Below are 21,882 nucleotides of genomic sequence, written 5' to 3'. Positions count from 1 at the left end.
TGTAAAAGAGTACATCATAAACTATAATGAACTAAACTAAACTAGAGTAATAAATTAAAAGGAGCTCGCATGGCGACATTGAGCAACCCTGCTGCACGACAGCGGTCCGCGAGCAATTTCAGCTATTGGCGGCGAGACCCTCACTAGGGGCGCCACTGCGCCGTCTCTTGGTGGGGATCCCCGTTTCGGTTTCGTTTCTGTTACTTACAGTAAAAACTGTCATATTGGAATAAAAATGCGATTTACTTGGAACACATATGTCGTTTTCTTTATGAATCACCAGGAAATATCAATGCTGGACAGCCCCTAACACGTGCAATGCCTTTATACGCAATGCAATGCGTGAATACTGCCCGGGGACGTCCCCACGACAAGGTTCGTTCAGTGAACACCAGGGGGCGACTCCCAAACTTCTCGGCGCCAATATCGGCTCGGCAGGGAAATCGCAGCGTTTACTTGGTGGTTTGCGTGTCTCCGTTGTCCTTTGTTGTTCCTCGAGGACGTTTTGCCTGTTTCGTCTACACACCAGCTAGCTTGCATTCTATTTTGTTCATAACTTTTTTTTTTTTTTCGCTTACGCGTAACCGTTTCGTTAAACACTAAAACAAGAGGCAAGTCTCACCTCCCTGAATCCCTTCCTGGTGTCTCCTCATACTCAAGGAACTTGCTGCCTACACGTGTGTTCTTGTGTCCTTAAACGCATCAGCACTCGATATCGAAGCCTCACATTAATTAACTGCGAACCACGACGCACGCACGACCGGTTGCTGCTGCTGCTGCTGCTGTTACGAGCAGCGTTGAAGAGCTTGACTTTGCTTGGAAGCGCTTTCCGCTCTGCTGCCGTGACCTATAGTACTGGAGAAAAACTCGCGGAACATGCTCCGGCGCATTCTTCCCTCTTGAGTGGCACGCTGGCAGCGAATGGTACCGTGCGGACTCACAAACAGGTGACTGCGTTACCTATAGGCACGTGTCTGTAAGTCCGTATATACTGTCCTGTAGTGTTCCGTTAACTTTTGTCTAGCACTGTACATACAGGGAGCACAGAGTGACAGCGTTCGGAACGTTAATCCCACGGGTTGTCCTTGAGCCATGGAGTGACGACATCAGACTCACTCACTAGTTCTCTGCAAGCCACCGCGGTCAAAGAGGACATAATCATTCGGGCTGATTCTTGTCTAGTAGGTATTGTTATGTCATAATATGGACTATTTACGATTGGTATCGGGCAAACATGTGTATGGGTATAAAATGAGACACACCAGCCAATAAACGCATTCACCGTGGCAGCCCTGGAGTCTGCATCTTCTTCCACACGACATGGCGACGAGCGGAACGTTCTGAGTGAGCGGGTAGGCTTGGTGGGCCTCGTTACATTCCATCTGACGTGGCTCACAGGTTTTTCGCAGCAATGAGTTGCTATACGGCATCGCTTCACTTACACCTGACAAGCTTTGGCAAGCCTGACGTGCTTTGGCATCAGTGGAAACTTGGGTTCCTGAACTACTTGGAAGCGATGGGATGGGATGTGGGAGGAGGACATATTTCACGGGGAACAGAAGACCTCAGTCTTACTCCGTCCCTTCTTACACATGATATATGTGACAACTATTATTCGATCGGCTTCTGGGACGCCTTCAGGCTGGAAGAAGACTCGTGAACAGAAAGACACTCGCTAGGAAAACGTGCTCTTTATTCGCGTGTTCTGCAAACGACAGTCTTCTCACATGTCGTACGCAGGATACGCAATGATCATGCTCACTAGCATACTCAGACAGAACACGTGACACCTCGACTTCACGCTCAACTCTGACAACACGAAGTATTTAAATAATAACGTAACGAAAGCTCCGGAGCATAGCGAAGCCGAAAAGAGCAGCTCCGAAGCAAGAGCGTCCAGTGCTCCCTCTTGGATCAGTGCTCCAGACACTAGTCCCAAAGGCACCCCGGATGAAAAAAAGAAGCCCACCTTCGCCAAGTCCCAATTTGTGTAGCGAGCTCTTAAGGCGGACACACCCACGAATGCAGCGGATACCATTTGTTGAACCATCAGCGCAAAAAACACGCGTGAGCTGTCGGAACATAGTATGCAGCCGGCGTTGAAGCTCTCCAGGACACCGTTCGTGTACACCAGTAAAACCGTACTGAGGAACGCCTTGCGGTGTAGGTGTCGTCCGTACCTTCTGGATGATTCTAGAAGCACGCGTTTCCTCGGCACTTTTTGGCGGGAACCTGATCCAAGAACGCAGTGAAAAATCACTACGGCGGCAGCCGTCAGTGCGGTGTCCACCGGTTGCTTGAAGCCGGCTAGGACGTTCATCAATCGGCAGAAGGGCACCGTCCGGACTGCCCAGTTGGTGAGGCCCGCGCCGGCTACGACGCTTGTGCTGGTTGCCAGGAAGACGTCGGCTAGTTTGGATTCGTTAATACTCGATAATGCCTTGACTAACAGGACGGGATACGCGTATGAAATTAACAAGGACATAAACGACAGCGTTGCAGCGTCACACAAGGGTGTAGCTGATAGCGGCATCTCCACATAGATATATGACGTGCTTCTATTCTAAGGGCGTGCGTTGAAAGACGTTCTTCTTCTTCTTCGTCCCACTGAGAATGGCATTAGCCACAAGGGAGACCGGCCAGGGCTATGAGGATGTCTAACTGTACTAAGACTTGACGGTGACAATCTGGGTGGCGAATGTGATGGTTGGTCGCACTGCGGGGCATGTTCGTTCTTTGTCTTCGTTTACAACGTATACGAATATAGCGAAAGGATCGTTTTATTTTCTCCGGTGCGGATTTTCTTTATGGCGTGTTAGCGTCGCGAAGCAACTGTGGCTATGAGCAGCGTACAGATGTGGACAGACGGAGAGAAGACAGCAGGAAGAAGTGGGGGACAGGGGGGATTAGTATGCGTCCTGGGCCGACTTCAGGGGAACTGTGCCGACATTCTTCTGGAAAGTCTTCGGAAAACCCAGGGAAAACTTCAGACAGCACAGCCGGTGGTAGGATTCGAACCCCCCACCTCCCAGTCTACAGCACGACCTTGGTTACTAGCAACGAACAGACACCTTAGCCCCCTCGGTCATGCCGCTGGTCCGGTGACGAACAAAACGCCAACGGCTTACCAACCGACACTCGAATGAGGAACGTATACTATGTCTTCCTGGTGGCGAACAGTACCGAAACACTGAGTATTAGTATTTTCGTACGCAGTCTTACTAGATCTATAGCGTGGCACAATCTTACAAAATGTATAGGTCTTCTTGCGTGGCACAGGCGTACGCTATGTACAGGCCTTGCATGGCCCAGAAGATGCTGAGCTTATATATTTGCCAGGTGTTTGAGGTGGTTCGTTACTTTTTTTTTCTGTAACTTTTAAGTGAACAGTCGTTGCCTTTGAGGTCCAGTAACTTCTTGAGCCAAGCGGCATGGATGCTCGTTCGTTTTTATTGGTAACTTTGTTGAGGTAACGTGGGGAAGTTCCAAGTTAATTCCTTCTGTTCGATTCTCGTCTATATAGTGAGACGACAACCACATGTGCGCCGTATACCTACGTGACGCTCGTCATGGCGACGTGCGGTGACAGAGGGTACCGTGTGGTACGATTAAAGCTTGGCGCGGTTGTATATACGACATGTGCATATATACACGTATGCGTATATATCCGTATACAGGGCAACACATGGAACATAAACTTTCAAGGCTTGCTTTGTGCTCCGTTCAGGAACCTTATTACGACATCGAAATCGTCAAATCCCTTCAAAGCACATATCTATACAGCGGGACCCACCATCTCCGAAGTTGCAGGCGGGATTGATTGATTGATTTTTAAAAGAAAGAAATGGAGATGTTAGTCTCGAGCCGCTCGGGACTGGCTATACTCCGTTGGAACTGGCTACTTCGAGCGGAACGTTCTCCGTGAGCGGGTAGGCTTGGTGGGCCTCGGTACGTCCTATCTGACGTGGCTCACAGGTTTTTCGCAGCAATGAGTTGCTACGGCATCGCTTAACTTACACCGGGCCAGCCTGACGTGCCTTGGCATCAGTGGAAACTTGGGTTCCTGAAGTACTTGGAAGCGATATGATGGGATGGGATGTGGGAGGAGGACATATTTCACGGGGAGCAGGAGACCTCAGTCTTACTCCGTCCCTTCTTACACATGATATATGTGACAACTATTATTCGATCGGCTTCTGGGACGCCTTCAGGCAGGAAGAAGTCTCGTGAACAGAAAGACACTCGCTAGGAAAACGTTCTATTTATTCGCGTGTTCTGTAAGCGACAGTCTTCTCACATGTCGTATGCAGAATACGCAATGATCATGCTTATTAGCATACCGAGACAGAACACGTGACACCTCGACTTCACGCACAACTCTGACAACACAAAGTATTTAAATAATAACGTAACGAAAGCTCCGGAGCATAGCGAAGCCGAAAAGAGCAGCTGCGAAGCAAGAGCGTCCAGTCTTCCCTCTTTGATCAGTGCTCCAGACACTAGTCCCAAAGGCACCCCGGATGAAAAAAAGAAGCCCACCTTCGCCAAGTCCCAATTTGTGTAGCGAGCTCTTAAGGCGGATACACCCACGAATGCAGCGGCTACCATTTGTTGAAACATCAGCGAAAAAAACACGCGTGAGCTGCCGGAACTTAGTATGCATCCGGTGTTGAAGCCCTCCAGGACACCGTTCGTGTACACCAGTAAAGCCGTACTGAGGAACGCCTTGCGGGGCAGGTGTCGTCTGTACCTTCTGGATGATTCTAGAAGCACGCGTTTCCTCGGCACTTCTTGGCGGGAACCTGATCCAAGAACGCAGTGAAAAATCACTACGGCGGCTGCCGTCAGTGCGGTGTCCACCGGTTGCTTGAAGCCGGCTAGGATGTTCATCAGTCGGCAGAAGGGCACCGTCCGGATCGTCCAGTTGGTGAGGCCCGCACCGGCTACGATACTTGTGCTGGTTGCCAGGATGGCGTCGGCTAGTTTGGATTCGTTAATACTCGATAATGCCTTGACTAACAGGACGGGATACGCGTATGAAATTAACAAGGACATAAACGACAGCGTTGCAGCGTCATACAAGCGGGTAGCTGATAGCGGCATCTCCTCTCCGCATAGATAAATGACGTTCTTCTGAGGGCAGTGCGTTGAAAGACGGTCTTCTTCTTCATCTTCTTCGTCCCACGGAATGGCCAGACGGTCTCGCTCTGCGGGGCATGTTCGTTCTTAGTCTTCGTTTACAACTTACACGATTATAGCGAAAGGATCGTTTTATTTTCTCCGGTGCGGAATTTTTTTTATTGCGTGTTAGCGCCGCGAAGCAACTGTGGCTATGAGCAGCGTACAGATGTGAACAGACGGAGAGAGGGCAGCAGGAAAGAGTGGGGGACAGGGGGATTAGTATGCGTGCTGGGCCGACTTCAGGGGGAACTGTGCGGACATTCGTCTGCAAAGTCTTCGGAAAACCCGGGGAAAACCTGAGACAGCACAGCCGGTGACAGGATTCGAACCCGTGTCACCTCCGAGTCTCGGCGTGATTATTATTATTATTAATTGTGTCGGTGTGCATTGTGAGCGTCAACGTACTGCGTAAGAGAGGACCATTGCAATCGTGCCGTGTGACGACACCAACGAGGCGCGAGCGTTGAGCTATTGGACCTCAGGAGCACGTGACCTCTCCCAAGCCCCAGGCGACTGTTGGCCCATTGGCTGTAAACCTTCGTTTACAAGTTGCTCGATCGATGCTCGTAACTGTCTGTACACAACGTATGCATGTAAAAAATCTATATAAAACTTGAGGTGAACTGGCACGACCCATTGATGTATACTCGTCAAATTAAACGAAGGTCAATAAAATATATTGCTTTTGAAAGTGTATATTACGCTTGTGTATATACACCGACCGATATAAGTGTATATTACACCGACACAAAGAGTGCTTGGTTTCACTCGTTTATTATGAAGCTGGTGTAGAAAGAAGCCTGACTTGCCATGCAAAACAGTACAGTGAACCCTCGTTAATATGACCCCCGATAATCTGACATACGCGCTCTGGGACCGTACTCCTGGGGAACTGAAACCTCTGCAAATCTCCCCCGTTAATATGACAATTCCGCATTATGACCAAAATTTTCGGGAACGACCATGGTCATAATAACGAGGGTTCATTGTATAGCAAATATGTACAGCTTGCGGTTTATCCGCCCTGTAATCTCCAGGCGTTACAAGATGGCTTGTTTCGTTATATAAACACGTACTCGTTCGCACGCCGTACTTGTCTGTTAGTAGGAAGAAACATTGTTACAACACCTGTGGATTTCAGACAGGTTAAAAGGGCAAGCTGCTCAATTCCAGACAAGTATGTCCTACACTCTTAAAAATGAACTTCACCGCATAGCACGCTCCTAGCCAACCATCATCTCGAATGATATCGTTATATCTGCCCTGATTTGTTGAAAACGGGGGCGTACGCCTTTTTAACAGCTTTTTAACAGTTCTAACAGCATAAGTGTCACAAAAAAGGCGTTCGCCTTCCGTTTTCAACAAATCAGGGCAGATAACGATATCATTCGAGATGATGGTTGGCTAGGAGCGTGCTATGCAGTGAAGTTCATTTCTAAGAGTGTACGTGTGCAAATGCTTCGGTAATTTACGACAACATAACGTGCCCTGCTCGCGACGAGACATTACATCACTTCAATGCAAGGTTATAACAAAACAACCTTGGTTCAAAACATACTGCGCGTGCGTCTGCAACATACGAGCACGTGTACCCTTTGTATCCTTGAGATCGATCCAAAATCCTACAAAGCTTCCTGGTGTGGCATATGCTGTCACCAGCCTGTATGGTAAGTCTTTGGTCATGAAACTGCTGCTTTGCTTTTTCGGGTTAAACGCCTTTCTCAGATTCGGGGAGTAAAAATCGGGCGCTATTTTAAAATCTCTAATTCTGGGAGAAATCGGGCGATAATTGTGCCTTCGGGTGTTATCGCGTGGTAATCTCTTTTTCGTTTTGTTTTTTTGCGGAACGTGACCTTCCAGCGGTAATCCCTGAATGTATAGACAGTGTTGACAGTCACACATGAGTATGTTGTTGGAAACGTGACCCATTCTTAGTTACACGCGGCGACCTTCGTTCGTCTTCTGTGGGAACGTCAAGTGAGGATTTCATAGTGACCGGATCGAATTCGGGGAGAAATCAGGTTTAACCCGAATTGGTCGGAGGTCAGTTCGGGGGGAATAACCGGACGGAATCGGGTTTAACCCGAAGTAATCACTCGCTAATCCGTAATGAATAGAGGGGGTAAAATTAAATAAGCTATAAATCACTTTCGGTTTCGAGTCCATTGGTTTGTTCATGGAGGTAAGAAACTAAGGAGAGGGGGATACGATCGGAGGGCCGTGGGACCCCTCTAGCGGTCGCTCCTGGCAATACCACGCCCATCTAGTTGCCCAGTCACGTGATCCCCACATGTTTCGGCGTTATGGCGGTCTGCGCGGAGAATTGGAAGTTTAGCAAATCTCATCATCAGGAAACCTCTTACCTTCAAGGAGTCCATTCGCACAATACTTTGAAGGTTATGGGGTGTTTCAACATTCGCCGCGTGATAAAACACAGCAAAAGTTGAGCAAAACAGCAGAGAAGCCAGGCAATGTCACGATGACGTACGTACGTTTTCTAGCGATTTAGTGATCCATTGCTTCCACACTGAGATGATCTATCTTGTGTTTCAATGGGTGTGATAGCTTCTAACTCCAAAGATGTTATGAAAGCGAAAACAAGTTATTCGGCCGCAGCTCGTCTCTGTATTCAGGTAAGGTACGCCGCGGACATGGAGGACGCCATGTTTTATGACGTCTTGCCGTGACGTTTATGGGTCACGTGTGTGGGCAACTAACCACAATGCCATGCGCGGGTCACAGCACGCTCGCTTGCATTGGGAGAGGCGCTTAGGGCATCTCCTTAGTTTCTTACCTCCATGGGTTTGTTGCTGCAGCACCACGTGACCACCCAGGACTAATCAAGTTTGGAAAGTGACCCTCTTCATTACGCCGGTATCTTCTGGAATACGCGCAACTATACCGTGTCTGCACCGTGTCTTTAGTTGTTTTATCAGGAACCAATAGGTGACAACGCAGATTTCTGTTATCCTACAGCGAAATGTGAGAGTTCCAAAGCCTGACTTCCTCCGGCTCTCTTGCCTTGGGGAGTACGCGAAGTCTCTAACACACTGCGCGACATCGAAAGGCGGACATTGGTTCACGACAGCATCAATCGTAGCGTTAACGATGCCTCATTTAGAATGCAGCGTTTCAGAGTCCACACTTGTGACAGGCACATTCTTGAGGCTCTTCCAAGAAAATGGTCATACTGCCCTCTGCGCCGTAGATCTTCTGCCCGTTTGGATCGAAGCAGTCCTGTAGCTGGATCTCGCGTCGGTTCATGTACGTTTCTCTGCAGCAGTTGCATTCCTGTTCAGGAAAGGGCGGGGAATCACGCAGATTAGTATAGAACCTTCTGCCGAGGAGAATCGAGAATTAACAATACAGGGTGAATTTAGCTAAGGTTACACATTTTGATCCCGTCGTAAAAAAATAGAAAATGACGTTTGTGGCGCTTCAAACTGTGCAGACTGATAATCATTTGCCTGAAGTTTCATCCATATTTTGGTACAAAAAAGTTAGAAGCAAAGCAAATTCTCTCCCCATGCATTTCCTATGCCATATACTGCCCGCAAACCGCCAATTTTTCACTACCTTGGCAAAGGAAGAAGGAGCTTCTGACGTCACACAGAACTGTTGTGAGTGAGCGGTTTAAGTTCCTTATTTTTCATTGGCGGATACCTTATGGGCACTGCTTCTGGGGCCAAACTTTCGTTTGAGACTTCGTGTTGTGTCCGTCCTCTCGTGTTCTCTAGTCTCGGGGTTTTACATTATGCGCCAATTTTTCGTCCGTCTGCTTCATGTCGAAACCCTGCATCTGGTCCATCTGGTTGTTGGTTGTTCCATAGGTTTTGTACATAATGATAAACGGAACGCAGCCAGGGACATGGACGAGGAAGAGCACAAACGAACTGCTCACTCTCAACTAACAGAAGTTTACTTGCAACACACATTTAAATACAAAAACAAGACACAAGGAATGTGACAACACCTTATCACAATAGCAAAACAGAAAAAAAAAAAACTAGCTGCTCAACACATGATGGTTGCCATCCGGGCGCGTTCCAAGATAACCTAAACTATAAACTATCTTGGAACGTGCCCGGATCGCAGCCATCATGTGTTGAGCAGCTACACAGTAAACTTTTTTACACTTTTTTGGTGTAAATGGCTTGTCCCATGGCTAAAAGATGGGTGTTTTCTAATACACCCTTTGGTTAAGTGTATTCCTAGTAAAACACTGTTATAATGGGTGTATAAAAACAAAAACACCCTTAAAATGGGAGTATTCTATTGAAAACACCTTTTATGATGGAATTATTTGTTCGCAAATATTCCCTCGCCAATAGTGTAATAGGAGCTTCCGCGGCAGCATACCGACACCACTGGCCGAGACATGCAGTTCGACGTTCTTGCTTCTATGGCAAGCAGCACCGCGATCACGGTAGACTTCCAGCCGTGGTTCCATCGTACACCTAAACCGGAGCGCAATGCGTCGCAGGCACGCCTCGTTAGCTTGGTAACACTGTGGGACCAACCTGAGTGCAGAGGCATAAAGAGACCTAGGGCACCCTCAGTAGCCTATATTGGCGTGTCGGATGGATCATATACTGAAATACAATTTGTTGGGGCACGTTCGTTACATGTGGTGGGGTGGGAAACGTTTGTAGCGGTGGCGGGAATGTGTTTTTGCAATTAACACTCACGCATGCAACGAGTCAAAGATATAAGCTAAATTTCTAACATCCCTCCCTGTCAAATACTGTGTTTTTAACTCAGGTTATCGTCTATAATGTGATTACTTGCTGAGCGGAGCTGTGAAACCAGCATAATTTTTCTCTCACGAAATAAAACACCATTTTTAACACCATACTCCCAATTCAAATGAGTGTAAAAAAGGTGCATTCGACGGAAAACACCTGTTTCAACACCCCACTTTACACCCTTAATGATCCACATTGGATAAAACGTGGTGTATGTCGATATTACACCCTTACTAATGCACTTTTTGCACTCTTTGTGTAATAGAAAAGGGTGTTTTTATAAGAATACACCTTGTTTGAGCAAATAAAGGTGTAAAATGATTTACTGTGTAGTTTTTTTCCGTTTTGCGATTGTGATGAGGTGTTGTCACATTCCTTGTGTCTTGTTTTTGTATTTAAATGTGTGTTGCAAGTAAACTTCTGTTAGCTGAGAGTCAGCAGTTCGTTTGTGCCCTTCCTCGTCCGTGTCCCTGGCTGCGTTCCGCTTATCATTGTGTACAGTTACCAACTACCCCGCATTTCTACGCTCGTTCCATAGGTTTTGGTTTTGCTTACTTTCCAAGCAGCGCCACCTATACATGGTGATGTGAACGCGAAGCAGACCGACGAAAAAATGGCGGTTTGCAGGCAGTATAGGCCATAGGAAATGCATGGGGTGAGAATTTGCTTCGCTTCTAACTTTCTCCCTATGAAGTGATAGCATTTAAAAAATAGAAGCATAAAACTTGCAGCGACTGACTATCAGTCTGCGAAGTTTGACGCGCCAGAGACGTTGTTTTGTATTTTTACGACTCAATCGAAATGTGTAACCTTTGCTAAATTCACCCTGTATTTGACGAAGAAGCAAAACAAGATGCTCAACGTTCGCGCCTCAGCAAACAAGCCTCTTGCCCAACAAACGAAAACGTCATGGACCGACGTCGCCATATACGCACATGCATCATTAATGCCTGCACACATGAAGCATGCACACATGAAGCAAATGCCTCCTTATTGCACTATCGTATTCCTAAGGCTGACTATATTTTAAAAAGAGAGAGAGAGAGAGAGAAAAAAGTGAAAAAAAAAAAAAACTTAGAACATCGATTGAAGAGGAAAGGCGCGCTATGAATCAAAGACAAAGCGAAAAAAAGGCAAACATACGCGCCTGCGTTTATCTCCTCTCGATGTCCTTGGTACAACCGCGCTTTTCGTTTCCGTGATGTATTACAAACTATTCTTCAAGACAGCATATGCCTACCATCACACAAAGGTATACGGTATCTCTGCTTGCTGACAAGCACATATTAAAGATGGAGCATAGAAGGTGACGACAGGATTTTTTAACAACGAGATCAGCGTACAACAAGAACGGGCGTACAACGGGCAAACAACAGCGTACAACGGGCGCAGTTTGAAGCGGCTGCACTATATTAAGGACCTGAGTTTTTCGGGTTAACGGCCTTTACTATGTTCTGGGTTCTCCAGCATTTATTATTATTGTTGTTGGTGGTGTTGTGGGTTCGGACGGGAAAAAATCTGGTGTTATTCTGAAATTGGGCTAGAAATTGGATGCCGCTGATACGTTCTGGTGTATTATGTTATCCTTTCTGACCGGCTGGCTGCCGGCGGTGCAGAAATTGTTTAAATATGCGTACCTCGCGATTTATGGGGACAAGCAACGCATATTGTAACATCAAATGTGCTTCGCATACTTATTGTTGCGCTCGAATAATATACACGGAATGTCAAATGACGCGCCCGAAAGCCACGGTCTGGAGGGGATTACGATGGTCTCTAAAAGGGACGCGACATTCGGTCCTACTTTTCTTTCAATAGGAGGCAGCTAACAAGTGTCCATTCGTGGAACACAGACTTTTTTTTTTGCCGAGTAGTTAGTTCAGCACCATGGACTCCAGGAGCCCACTCCAGGACTCCAGCATCAAGGAGCAGTCGTGCAGCAGGGAACCCAGCCCTCCCCTTCCGAATTCTTCGGTTCCAGTCTGTCTATACCAACGTCATGATGACGTTTCACGGGTAGAAGTCTATTTAGAGCCCCAATAGCTTGCAGAAACGTGTTTGTGCGCACATCAGAAAAACTAAAAAAGCCTCGTGCCTTTGGCTCTTTGACTACGGACAACCGTTACGTAATACCGAGTTCATCAGGGCCACATTCATAGCCAGGACAATGTGGCATCGATGCACGAATGAGGAGTTAATTGAGCGAATAATTGAGAGAACTTGCTTTGAGGAAGCCGTGCGGCAGCGTGATGGACGGCTGCACTTGGGAGACGCAGGTGCCCTCACATCGTGCCACGAACACAGTACCTTCGCACGTGCGCTGTAGGGCTCCCTGCTCGTCGGTCTGGTCTCGGGTGATGCGTATGCTGGTGGACTGCAGGTTGCAAGTGGCGGCTTCGGTGCTTCCCAGGGAGACACAGGCGCACCATAGTACGAGGAAGGAGTAGACGGGTCTACGAACAATGGTACATGCACCGTGTGGATGCTTACATGCAGTGATGGCCAGTAGTTAACTACATGTAGTTAAACTACTAGTTAAACTACCTGATTGTAGTTAAAAAGTAGTTATCAACTACTTGCAGAAATGTAGTGGCAACTACTAGTTAAACTACTATTTTAAGTAGTTAACTACAGTAGTTAGGTTACTGAAGGCGCCAACTACTTCCGATTTTGCCGCAACCTTTACGGCACGATTGTGCTTCCGACTTTTACCTTGAGCTACTTGTTTGATGAGAACGGAGGTGCAGAGCAATTGTGTCGTGCATGTGTACTAAATCTTCACTTTTAATGCTTTAAAACAGGTTGCTTTAAAACAATGTTTAAAACAGGTTGTTGAACGTACACCATAGCTGATCTGTTCTGTTTCCCACCACTGTACTACCGCACATGCTTTATCTGTTGTTTTTTGTAACGTTCGCAGTTTGATTCCAAAGCGTAAGGATTTGTGTAGTTTGTTGCAATCCTGTGAATGTGACCCTGTTGCACTTACTGAAACTTGGTTATCGCCGGATATAAGAGACAGTGAGCTGCTACCAGAGTGTCCTGGCTTTACCTTCTATCGCTGTGATGCATTCATCCCGGAATTACACAAATCACTACATCATATATTTCACAAATTCCAAAATTCAAAGGTTATTCTTCTTGGTGATTTCAACTACCCCTCAATTAATTGGAGATCTACCTCAGCCTCTGGCAGTGAAGAACGTTCTTTCATTGATTTGTGTGATGTGTTTGACCTTCATCAGGTGGTTCATGAACCCACCCGTGTAACTCCCATCTCATCAAACATCCTAGACCTAATCCTCCCTAACGACCCAGATATAGTAGGTTCTGTATTTTCTTCATGCGCCTTGAGTGACGACAAAGTGCTACACTTTACAATATCTGTCCCCAGCGTGCCCCGTCGTTCCTCGTGCAAACGCATAGGATTATACGATAAGGGTAACTACGACCAAATAAATTCTGAATTATCCAATTACTTGGCTAACTTTCTCGCTAATTTTGAAGTACGGACAGTCGCGGAAACTGCTATTTATACAAATCCAAGATTAATGCACTTATTGAAGCCTATATACCCTCCATTCTCATCAAGACACATTGCCATGCCCCATGGTACAATCATGAAATCAAACTGCTTGCCCGTAAAAAGAAACGTCTGTACAGGCTTGCTAAGCGCTCTAAGTCTGCATCATCACTGCTAAAATATCAAGGGTGCGCCCAGAAATACAAATCATTGGTGACTTGTTCGAAACGCATGGTCTATAGTGAGAGCCTCGTTAACCTCTTGAAGCACAACCCCAAAGCATTCTACAAAGTTATAAACCCAAAATCTCCATCGGTAAACATCCAACTCAAAGATCATGATGGTAATTTTGTTAAAGATAACCATTGTTCTCTTATCTTCAATAACGCATTCGCAAGCGTGTTCACCAACGAAGACACAACTCCCCCTGCCGCGCCTCCCACATCTATCTTCAATAGCATGTCACCGATAGTGATATCTCCTGCTGGCATTGAAAAGATTATCTCTTCCATCAAGGTTTCCTCCTCTGCTGGTTTCGATGGAATAAAACAGCAACATTCTTAAAAACACAAAGGCTCACTCGAGCAGATTTCTTGCTGCAATATTCCAATGATCACTTAATAGTTCATAGATGGGTAGAAATCCAGCGAACCGGTAGAGATGTAGGAAGGGAGTTGCCTCAGGACAGAAGCCGCCGATATTTCGAACGGAGACCATTCTTCTTCTGGGCACCGTCCTCATCATTGGCATGGTTTAAAGGGACAATTCGCATGAACCTTTAAACACGTCACACCTAACCCTTTAAATACCATGCCAATGATGAGGACGGTCCCCAGAAAAAGAACAGTCTATGTTCGAAATATCGGCGACTTCTGTCCTGAGGCAACTCCGTTCCTACTTAATAGTTCAGTTCTGCCAGAAGCCTGGCGTCGGGGAATGATAATACCAGTGCATAAAAGGGGTGTCACTCAGTCACCGCTGAACTATAGACCAATCTCCATTACCAGCGTCCCTTGCAAAATCATGGAGCACATTATATATTCGCAGGTAATCAACTTCCTAGAGTCAAATGCTTACTTTTCCCCCTGCCAACATGGCTTCCATAAAAATTTCTCATGTGAAACACAACTAGCTGGTTTTATCCACGACCTCCACACAAATATGGACAGTTCTACTCAAACAGATGCCGTGTTCCTGGACTTTGCTAAAGCCTTTGATTCTGTACTGCACGCTAGATTAATGATAAAACTCTCACAACTAGGCCTTGATGCACATGTTCTCTCCTGGATTCATATGTTCTTAACTGACCGCCTCCAGTCCACTTTCGTGAACAACCATACGTCGTCCTTTTGTCACGTATCATCTGGTGTCCCCCAGGGTATGGCCTTTGGGGTATGTGAATAAATAAATAAATATTGCTTGTCTAGTGAAGCCTCATTTGCTGTGAAATAATTCTGCAATTTAGTTTATCGCGTAGGCACAGAAAGAATTTCGCCGCAAGCTTTCTATTTGACGATCGTAGCAATGGCTTGAGCCAAAGTTTATCATTGCTTGTGATTCATATTTAGGTATCCAAGAACACTACAAGGGAAGAGGTGTTGATGGACAACGTTAAGTAGTTATAGATGTAGTTAAACTACATTGCAGTAGTTAAAGAAGTAGTTTTAACTACTCCCCTGAAAAGTAGTTGAACTACTAGTTAAACTACTCAATCGCAAAGTAGTTAGTAGTTATAGTTAAACTACTGTAGAAGTAGTTAGTGGCCATCACTGCTTACATGAGATGCCCTTGGTGAACTCCAGTCGTGCAATCTAATTCTTCAGTGTCCCACTCTCACCCACTACGCATTAACCTCGTGCTATCTTCTGTGATCCATCTCATCATTTTTTCACCGTTTGTTATTCATCTTTTTTTTTCATCTTTGTCTTTAATCTACCTCATCTTTCATCCTTTGTTAGTTTATCATTTATTTCCTAATTCATTTTCTTTTCTTTTTATTTGTTTCTTATTTATTTATTTCTCATTTCCTTCTTTCCGGAATAGCAAGCCGACCTCCCGTTTGGCTGACCTTTCCCCCGTTTTTTTTTTTCCGTTTCGTCTAATAAATATACTCTCCCCCTTGGTCACAAACATTGATCACCGTATTCGAGGATCCTTGGTGCTTATAGTTGAATATCTCTTGCCTCAATCGCCTTGGCAGTGCAGAGGGCTCCTTGAAGCGCACTAGACTCAAAGGACCTCGCTTGCCGTGTGGGCAGCGCTGCCAAGGCTATTGAGAAAAAAACTCCGAAAGGTGCGAGGCAAACTGCTGAGACCCTATAGCTTACTTCGTTTCGCACCCTATAGTTCGTTGGTTATACAGTGAACCCTCGTTATTATGACCATGGTCGTTCCAGAAAATTTTGGCCATAATGCGCGGAATTGTCATATTAACGGGGGATTTGCAGAGGTTTCACTGCACTGTTTCCCAGGAGTATGGTCGTAAAGCGCGTATATGTCAGATTATCGGGGGTCATATTAACGAGGATTCACTGTCTGTAATTATTGCGTTTAATCGTGCGTGCTCTCGTGTTATCCTGGTGAACGAGAAAGGAAGTCGATTTTGGTGTCAGGCGGCTGTGTAGTCTACGACACATTCTAACTTGGGAAGATACTCGTTAAGCTTGGATACTCCATGGTCACTCTTGCAACATCACTTTGCACACGCAGCGGCGCATGGTGTAACCATTATAGCGCTTCTCCACTACCTTTGGGATATACCGATCTCCTCAGCAGCTTTTGACATCGTGGGAGGGACACGACGCGGAAGACCTCCGACACCACAACGCGTCGCTCTAACTACCCCAGGAACTTTGGCTACCCATTAAGGAATTATTTAGCCAGGAATGGCAAGCCGTCTTTTCTTGCCGATTTTTTCTTTTCTGCCAAAATAAATAGATGGCTCTCCATGTAATTGAACAGTGTTATATGCAACTTTAGCACGTTCTCTCTGGAGCGTTACATGAGTTCCAAGGTATATTACCAGGGAGTACTGGAAGAAGATTCTTCGCCATTATGCCATCGGGATCCTCGAAACCATAAGCAATTGTGATTGGACCAATTGTCATCGAGAGCCCTGTATTACGACCGTCGAGCAAAATATCGTCTTTTTTGAACGCGCCCGTCTTTCCCCAACTCTCCACGCCTTTGCGTTTGCCAACGCAACGTCCCGGAGTGTCGTATACATACAGTGAACCCTCGTTAATATGACCCCCGATAATCTGACATACGCGTTTTACGACCATACTCCTGGGGAACACTTTAGTGAAACCTCAATGCCCCCCGTTAATATGACAGTTCCGCATTATGACTTCAAAATTTTCGGGAGCGACCATGGTCATAATAACTACGCTCTAAGAAAAAAAAAGAGAGTAATTTTACTCCTTTTGGGGACTGATTGCATTGCCACAAAAAATAGTCCCTTTCGGGAGTAAATGCACGGGAGTAAATGAATGTCACAGAGTGGAGACTGCATTTCACGCTCTGTTCTAAGAATCACAGGTACATAATTCGTGTGCATGCATGAAAATATTATGAATCAAATCGCCAACCGTGATATATCGAGCGATATAAAATCTTGCGACATACATAGGGCACAACTTGCGAAGAGAGAGGCGCTAACTGTTTCTTACTCCGTGTGGGAGGAAAATTGCTAAGTTGGCTTAGTTATACAGCCTTATGCCATCAAATTGACCAAGAGCACATATTTACGTAGACTGTTGCATTCAGGAGACCATTCGCGAAGTTCAGTGACAATTTGCAGTTCTGGTGGAGTAAATGTCGTGGTTATGGGACTAAAGTAGGGAGTAATGGCAATCTAGGGGACTATAGAAGCTGCAATTACTCCGCATTTTACTCATTTTTTTTTCTTAGAGTGTAGTGATCACTGTACTTCACGAAATACAGATTGAATCCGCAATACTATATGGTAAGCTTCGAGTGATAGCGTTCCTTTCGACTCACCCGATGGTTTGCTGAAGAAGAGCCATTCCGAAAGAACTCAGCCGAACAGTTCGAGGTATGGTGAACGACTGATCCCCGACCGTAGTCCGCGGGCAAGAAGCCTTTGGTCAGCGGGAAATCACAGCACGAGACCAGCTCAGTCTCGCTATGCGCAAAAACGTTCCCGACGGGTGTTCCTTTTGTGTTTCCATTTGGAATTGCTGGCTGTTCTTTTCCCCTCCCTTAGACTGTTGACCTCACGCGCGTTTCGCTAACTCTTTGAACTTTCATGCGTCCGCATATACTGCGAATGGTTCGTATACATGTACGCATTTTTATTCCATTGGGGGAACGCAGCTTGTTTACGGCTGTTGTTTGTTTGTGTACGGGTTACTGGCCTCCGATTAAACGCGCTTTAGAATCACCCTTGCGTGTTGCAGAGTGACGTGGTCAATGACCGTGGTAGATTGTAAGATCGGTGGAGGTTATACGTGGAATGCCACCAAAGGCTCGGGGACTTCCTCTGAAAAAGTATAAAAAAGGAAGATGAAAAAAAAAAGAGGGGGACCTCTGATGGGCAAAACGCGCAAGCTCTTTTTTGTATGCGTTTTTACTTCTTGATGAAGTACAGCTGGCGACATAATTGACTGGAATCGACATACCTTGCTGCTCAGCCCGTCTGAAAGCTACAGGTGTTGCAAGAATGTTTCTTCCGACTAATAGGCGCGTACGGCAGTACGTGCTTATTAGTCGAAACAAACAATGTTGCAACGTCTTGAGGTTCCAGGACGGACGAACTCCATGCTGCCAATTTCAGACAAGTATGTCGCAAGCTGTACGTCTGCTGAAACTTTGTCTCTACTTCTAACGGTGTACTCTGCCCGTTTCCAGAGGTTTAGAGGTATCTGCAGTTTTGTGCCACCGTTTTCATCCTTACTTCCTATATGAATTGTCTATCTTCCTATAATGAATCTTCTTATAAAGGGTTGCCCATTAAATCGTGCGCACGACTAGTTGGACAATTCTAGCCGTCCTTTCGAACATTTCTACGCACCTCAAATAGTTAATTCGTTAATTCGCCGTTACTGGTTAATTAGAGAGCTGTCAATTGCACTTCAACCGTATATATTGTTCACTGAGTAAAGAAGAGCTGGAAAAGGTTTTGGACGCCACGAGCCTTATTTCCCGCTTGTGATGTTATGCAGTAGTATAGTCGTCCTCGCAATCGCTCTGCATGCAACACGACAATACGCTTAGGCTGCGAGCCTGCGTGTCTTACACCAAAAAGCACGCACGCTATGCACGCTATATGCTTATGTTTAATGGAAAGGGGGCAAAACAACAATTAAAGAAGGTTAGAAGACGGCCGCCAAGCAGCGTAATGGGCAAGTTGTGTGCCGGTGCCGGCGCAACGTGCGCTCTGGCGTCAGGACCCCCTGCAGGCTGCGATTGTGATGGGGGCGCCGCCGAAGCGGGCTCGCATGTCGCAGTCGCTGACCAGCCGGCGACAGCAAACGTCAGCGCGCAAGATTCTGACAAGAACCCGGAGCTGCAAACCGTTGGAGTGGTTATAGCGAAGACCTGCAAACCATTGGAGTGGTTATCGCAGTGACAGGTTCAAGGGTGAACATTCAGGGTAAGTTCTACTGTATGTATGGTTCCACGCGGCTAACTGTCGGCGGGAAATTTTATTATTAGGCAGGTATTTATTGAGAACTGATGATGTACCCAAAGCGGCACAATGTATTGGAAGTTCAGTTAAATGGGGGTGACTCGCAGATGTCTTACCAGAGGGGCTCACCCGAGTACATGGTGCGTGCAGTGTTAATAATGTGCTGGTGCTCTGTAATGTGCGACTTCAGCTTCTAGACTTGGTTGAATTTCGCTGAAGGATTCATTCTGTGTATGTCGTACTTGTAGAGACCACCACCGAAGCACCCTATACCGTGGCAACAAAAGAGTATGGAGCAGACGAGCGGAATGTCGGTCCTCTGCGTGCTATTCTTCCTGGCAAGGCTAGTGCAGTCCACCAGCATTGGTCCAGAAGAGAGCTGCCAGCTGAGACCCGTCATCCACGTCCTGAAGCAGCCGGGATGCCAACCTAAACCCATTCCTTCGTTCGCGTGTCAGGGTTCTTGTTCGTCCTACGTCCAGGTATGCGTAATACTGTCTGTACAAGAATCACTTCATGGTATACCGTTGAACCTGGCAGCGGATGAAGCAATAGACGAGTTCAGAAAATCCCAGAGTGCTTAGCGCCGCTTTGAACTGTGGGAGCTTACTAATACGAAAGAAACGGGTGGCGATTTCTCCCTTATCGGTCCATTGTCCACGACGTGTCGAGCTCAGCGTGAGCGAAACGTGAAGGATTCTTCGTTTCCTCCCCCAGTGAACACCCAGGATGCAATGCGTGCGCAAGGAACACTGGGATTTTCTGAGATTGTCTATCGGAACTTCTCGGGTGATTTGTGCAAGTTTTGCTGCGAGGAATTGAACGTACAGACGCGTGCATGGAGGACTATAGTCGTAGTCAACCTAAGAAGTAAAAGAAATCTAGTCCGTCAGCTCGCAAAATATTACTGCGCCGCAGATAGGATGGCTGGACGCAGAGAGGCCGCCCTCCCTGCTTGCGCCAGGTAATGTAATACTTCATTCTCGCTCTGCTTCCGTATTGGCTGTTAGGACTGACCGCATTACACTACGTTGCGGCAGAAAGTGTGCTCCCCTATACTCATGGCGTATAGTGGCGCTGCAGTACTTCTCCTGGCGCACTATTGCTTCTCCTTATCTCCAACGGGGTACGTAGTTGACGGACTAGATTTAGTCTCTAGTGCTCGAAAATTTACGCCAGTTCCGCGAGCCCATTGCAAAGGGACGATTGTCTGGACACTACCTATATATAGATATGGATGAAGGTTCCTTTCTAGACGTACAGCTCGAATCACAGTTAACTTGAACGTCATTCTGGCCTTCGGACCCTGGTGTTATATAGTAGAAATAACGGCGGTGGGTGTTTTGGTAATGTATTTACAGTTGAAGGAGTTGTTTTCCGCTAAGACGGCCCAGGACGCACAATCTCCACGGGATAGCATGAAAACAGACATCTATGATCACGGAAGTTAGCAATGGCTGTGTAACAAGCATTAAAATTTTAACTTTCATTTCGCAGTCATTCTGGGAACATTTTGCCCGGGGACATTTTACATTGACTAACGGACGGACCGTTCTCCAGCTGAAAGGAATCTGTCAATGAAGAGACGATGTGAGGAAAATTGTGCTTCTTTCAGGTGTCCGGTTCCCGCTACTGGCAAGTGGAACGGTCCTGCATGTGCTGTCAAGAGATGGGCGAGAGGGAAGCCACTAAGGCGGTCTTCTGCCCCAACAGCCCCGGACCGAAGTTCCGGAAGGTAGTCACCAGAGCACCCGTAGAGTGCATGTGCCGGCCATGCACGTCGCCCGATGAAAATTCCATCATTCCGCAAGAGTTTGTCACACTTTGAGCGTCACTCAACGCATTCCTTACGATGTTTATTTCTTCATTTCTTTTTATGTATGTGTGTTTGGAAAGGAGCGATCGGAATGGTCTTGTTAAAAGCGATTAAAAAAAAACAGTGTCATAGTGTACGGCCACTAAGCTTGTCCGCATTTCCCAGAATCTACCGATTTCGCTTTCACGTCCTAACTCCCATGGTACACTAAAAGAAAAACAGAAGCAAAATACAAGCATGGTTTGACTTGCACGGACTGACGTTTGGTTTGTAACAGTGCCCGATAACACTTTTGACGATTAAAGCTTTTTACTCAATCTTCTAAAGGAAATATTTGTGTTGAAATATTTCTTGCTGTACGCTTTTGGGTTTCTGAGCTGATAGTTATAAATCATGTTAAAGTATTTGCAACCGGTCTCCAAGTGGCATATCCTTTTCTTTTTTCTTTTTTTTTTTTTGCAGATGGTACAAAATCTCGTATCCCACACCGTGTTCCTGAAAATTTGGTCCCAGCAAAAATGGTCCCTGTGGTTTAGTTGGCGGAAATAATGGTCCCGCAATGTCCCGTGAGCCCAAAAGTACAGGAGCGTGGTTGTGGGCAAGCCAACGAAACGGATCATAGCCGACCAAGAGTTATCATTCGCCCTTCTGATTTGTTGAAATTTTCTTTTTTTCCTCTGACTCCTTTTGATGTTATGGATAATAAAAGCTGCACGCCATTTGTATAAACGATATCATTCGCTGCATGGGTTGTATGGTTGCATTGAGAGGATTGACGTCTATACCTTCTGTTCCCCCCTCTCTCTCTCTTTGTTTTACTTTTATTCAGTGGAGTACAGACAACTCAGCAAGTTTATGAGGCCAACCTTCTGCGTATTTCTCGCAGAGACGATGGAAAATGATACCCGCGTCCCTTTATATAAAAGGCAGTATTACAGAGTTGTAAGCATGTGTTTTTTTTCTT

General features: G+C 46.3%; 2 protein-coding genes across 2 annotated transcripts; one reads left to right on the top strand and one right to left on the bottom strand.

Annotated features, from left to right (window-relative positions):
- Window positions 1–6,594: 6,594 nt before the first annotated feature.
- Window positions 6,595–17,498, bottom strand: LOC135367234 (partner of bursicon-like). The gene is made up of 3 exons (XM_064600394.1): window positions 17,452–17,498; window positions 12,151–12,379; window positions 6,595–8,472 (listed from the first exon to the last, which is right to left on the bottom strand). The coding sequence occupies exons 1-3, from the start codon at window positions 17,475–17,477 to the stop codon at window positions 8,314–8,316; spliced, it is 414 nt and encodes a 137-aa protein (XP_064456464.1). The 5' UTR covers window positions 17,478–17,498; the 3' UTR covers window positions 6,595–8,313.
- A 1,912-nt stretch (window positions 17,499–19,410) lies between these two features.
- LOC135367599 (bursicon-like) lies at window positions 19,411–20,930 on the top strand. Its single transcript, XM_064600888.1, has 2 exons — window positions 19,411–19,584; window positions 20,718–20,930. The coding sequence occupies exons 1-2, from the start codon at window positions 19,411–19,413 to the stop codon at window positions 20,928–20,930; spliced, it is 387 nt and encodes a 128-aa protein (XP_064456958.1).
- The last annotated feature ends 952 nt before the right edge of the window (window positions 20,931–21,882 follow it).

Source organism: Ornithodoros turicata, chromosome 8 (genome assembly GCF_037126465.1).
Source record: "Ornithodoros turicata isolate Travis chromosome 8, ASM3712646v1, whole genome shotgun sequence".
In the NCBI taxonomy this organism is placed as follows: Eukaryota; Metazoa; Arthropoda; class Arachnida; order Ixodida; family Argasidae; genus Ornithodoros; species Ornithodoros turicata.
Note: the sequence above shows the minus strand (reverse complement) of the source record. Positions and strands in the feature narration are given on the sequence as shown.

Bases quoted from the DNA above. Each gene is read 5' to 3' on its own strand.
- LOC135367234 (XM_064600394.1), bottom strand. From the start codon at position 17,477: ATGGCTCTTCTTCAGCAAACCATCGG. The intron at 12,380-17,451 runs GTGAGTCGAAAG...CATTGTTCGTAG, and splicing joins CTTCTTCAGCAAACCATCGG to ACCCGTCTACTCCTTCCTCG. The intron at 8,473-12,150 runs GCAAGTTCTCTC...TTTCCTGAACAG, and splicing joins TGCCGCACGGCTTCCTCAAA to GAATGCAACTGCTGCAGAGA.
- LOC135367599 (XM_064600888.1), top strand. From the start codon at position 19,411: ATGTCGGTCCTCTGCGTGCTATTCTTCCTGGCAAGGCTAGTGCAGTCC. The intron at 19,585-20,717 runs GTATGCGTAATA...TGCTTCTTTCAG, and splicing joins CTTGTTCGTCCTACGTCCAG to GTGTCCGGTTCCCGCTACTG.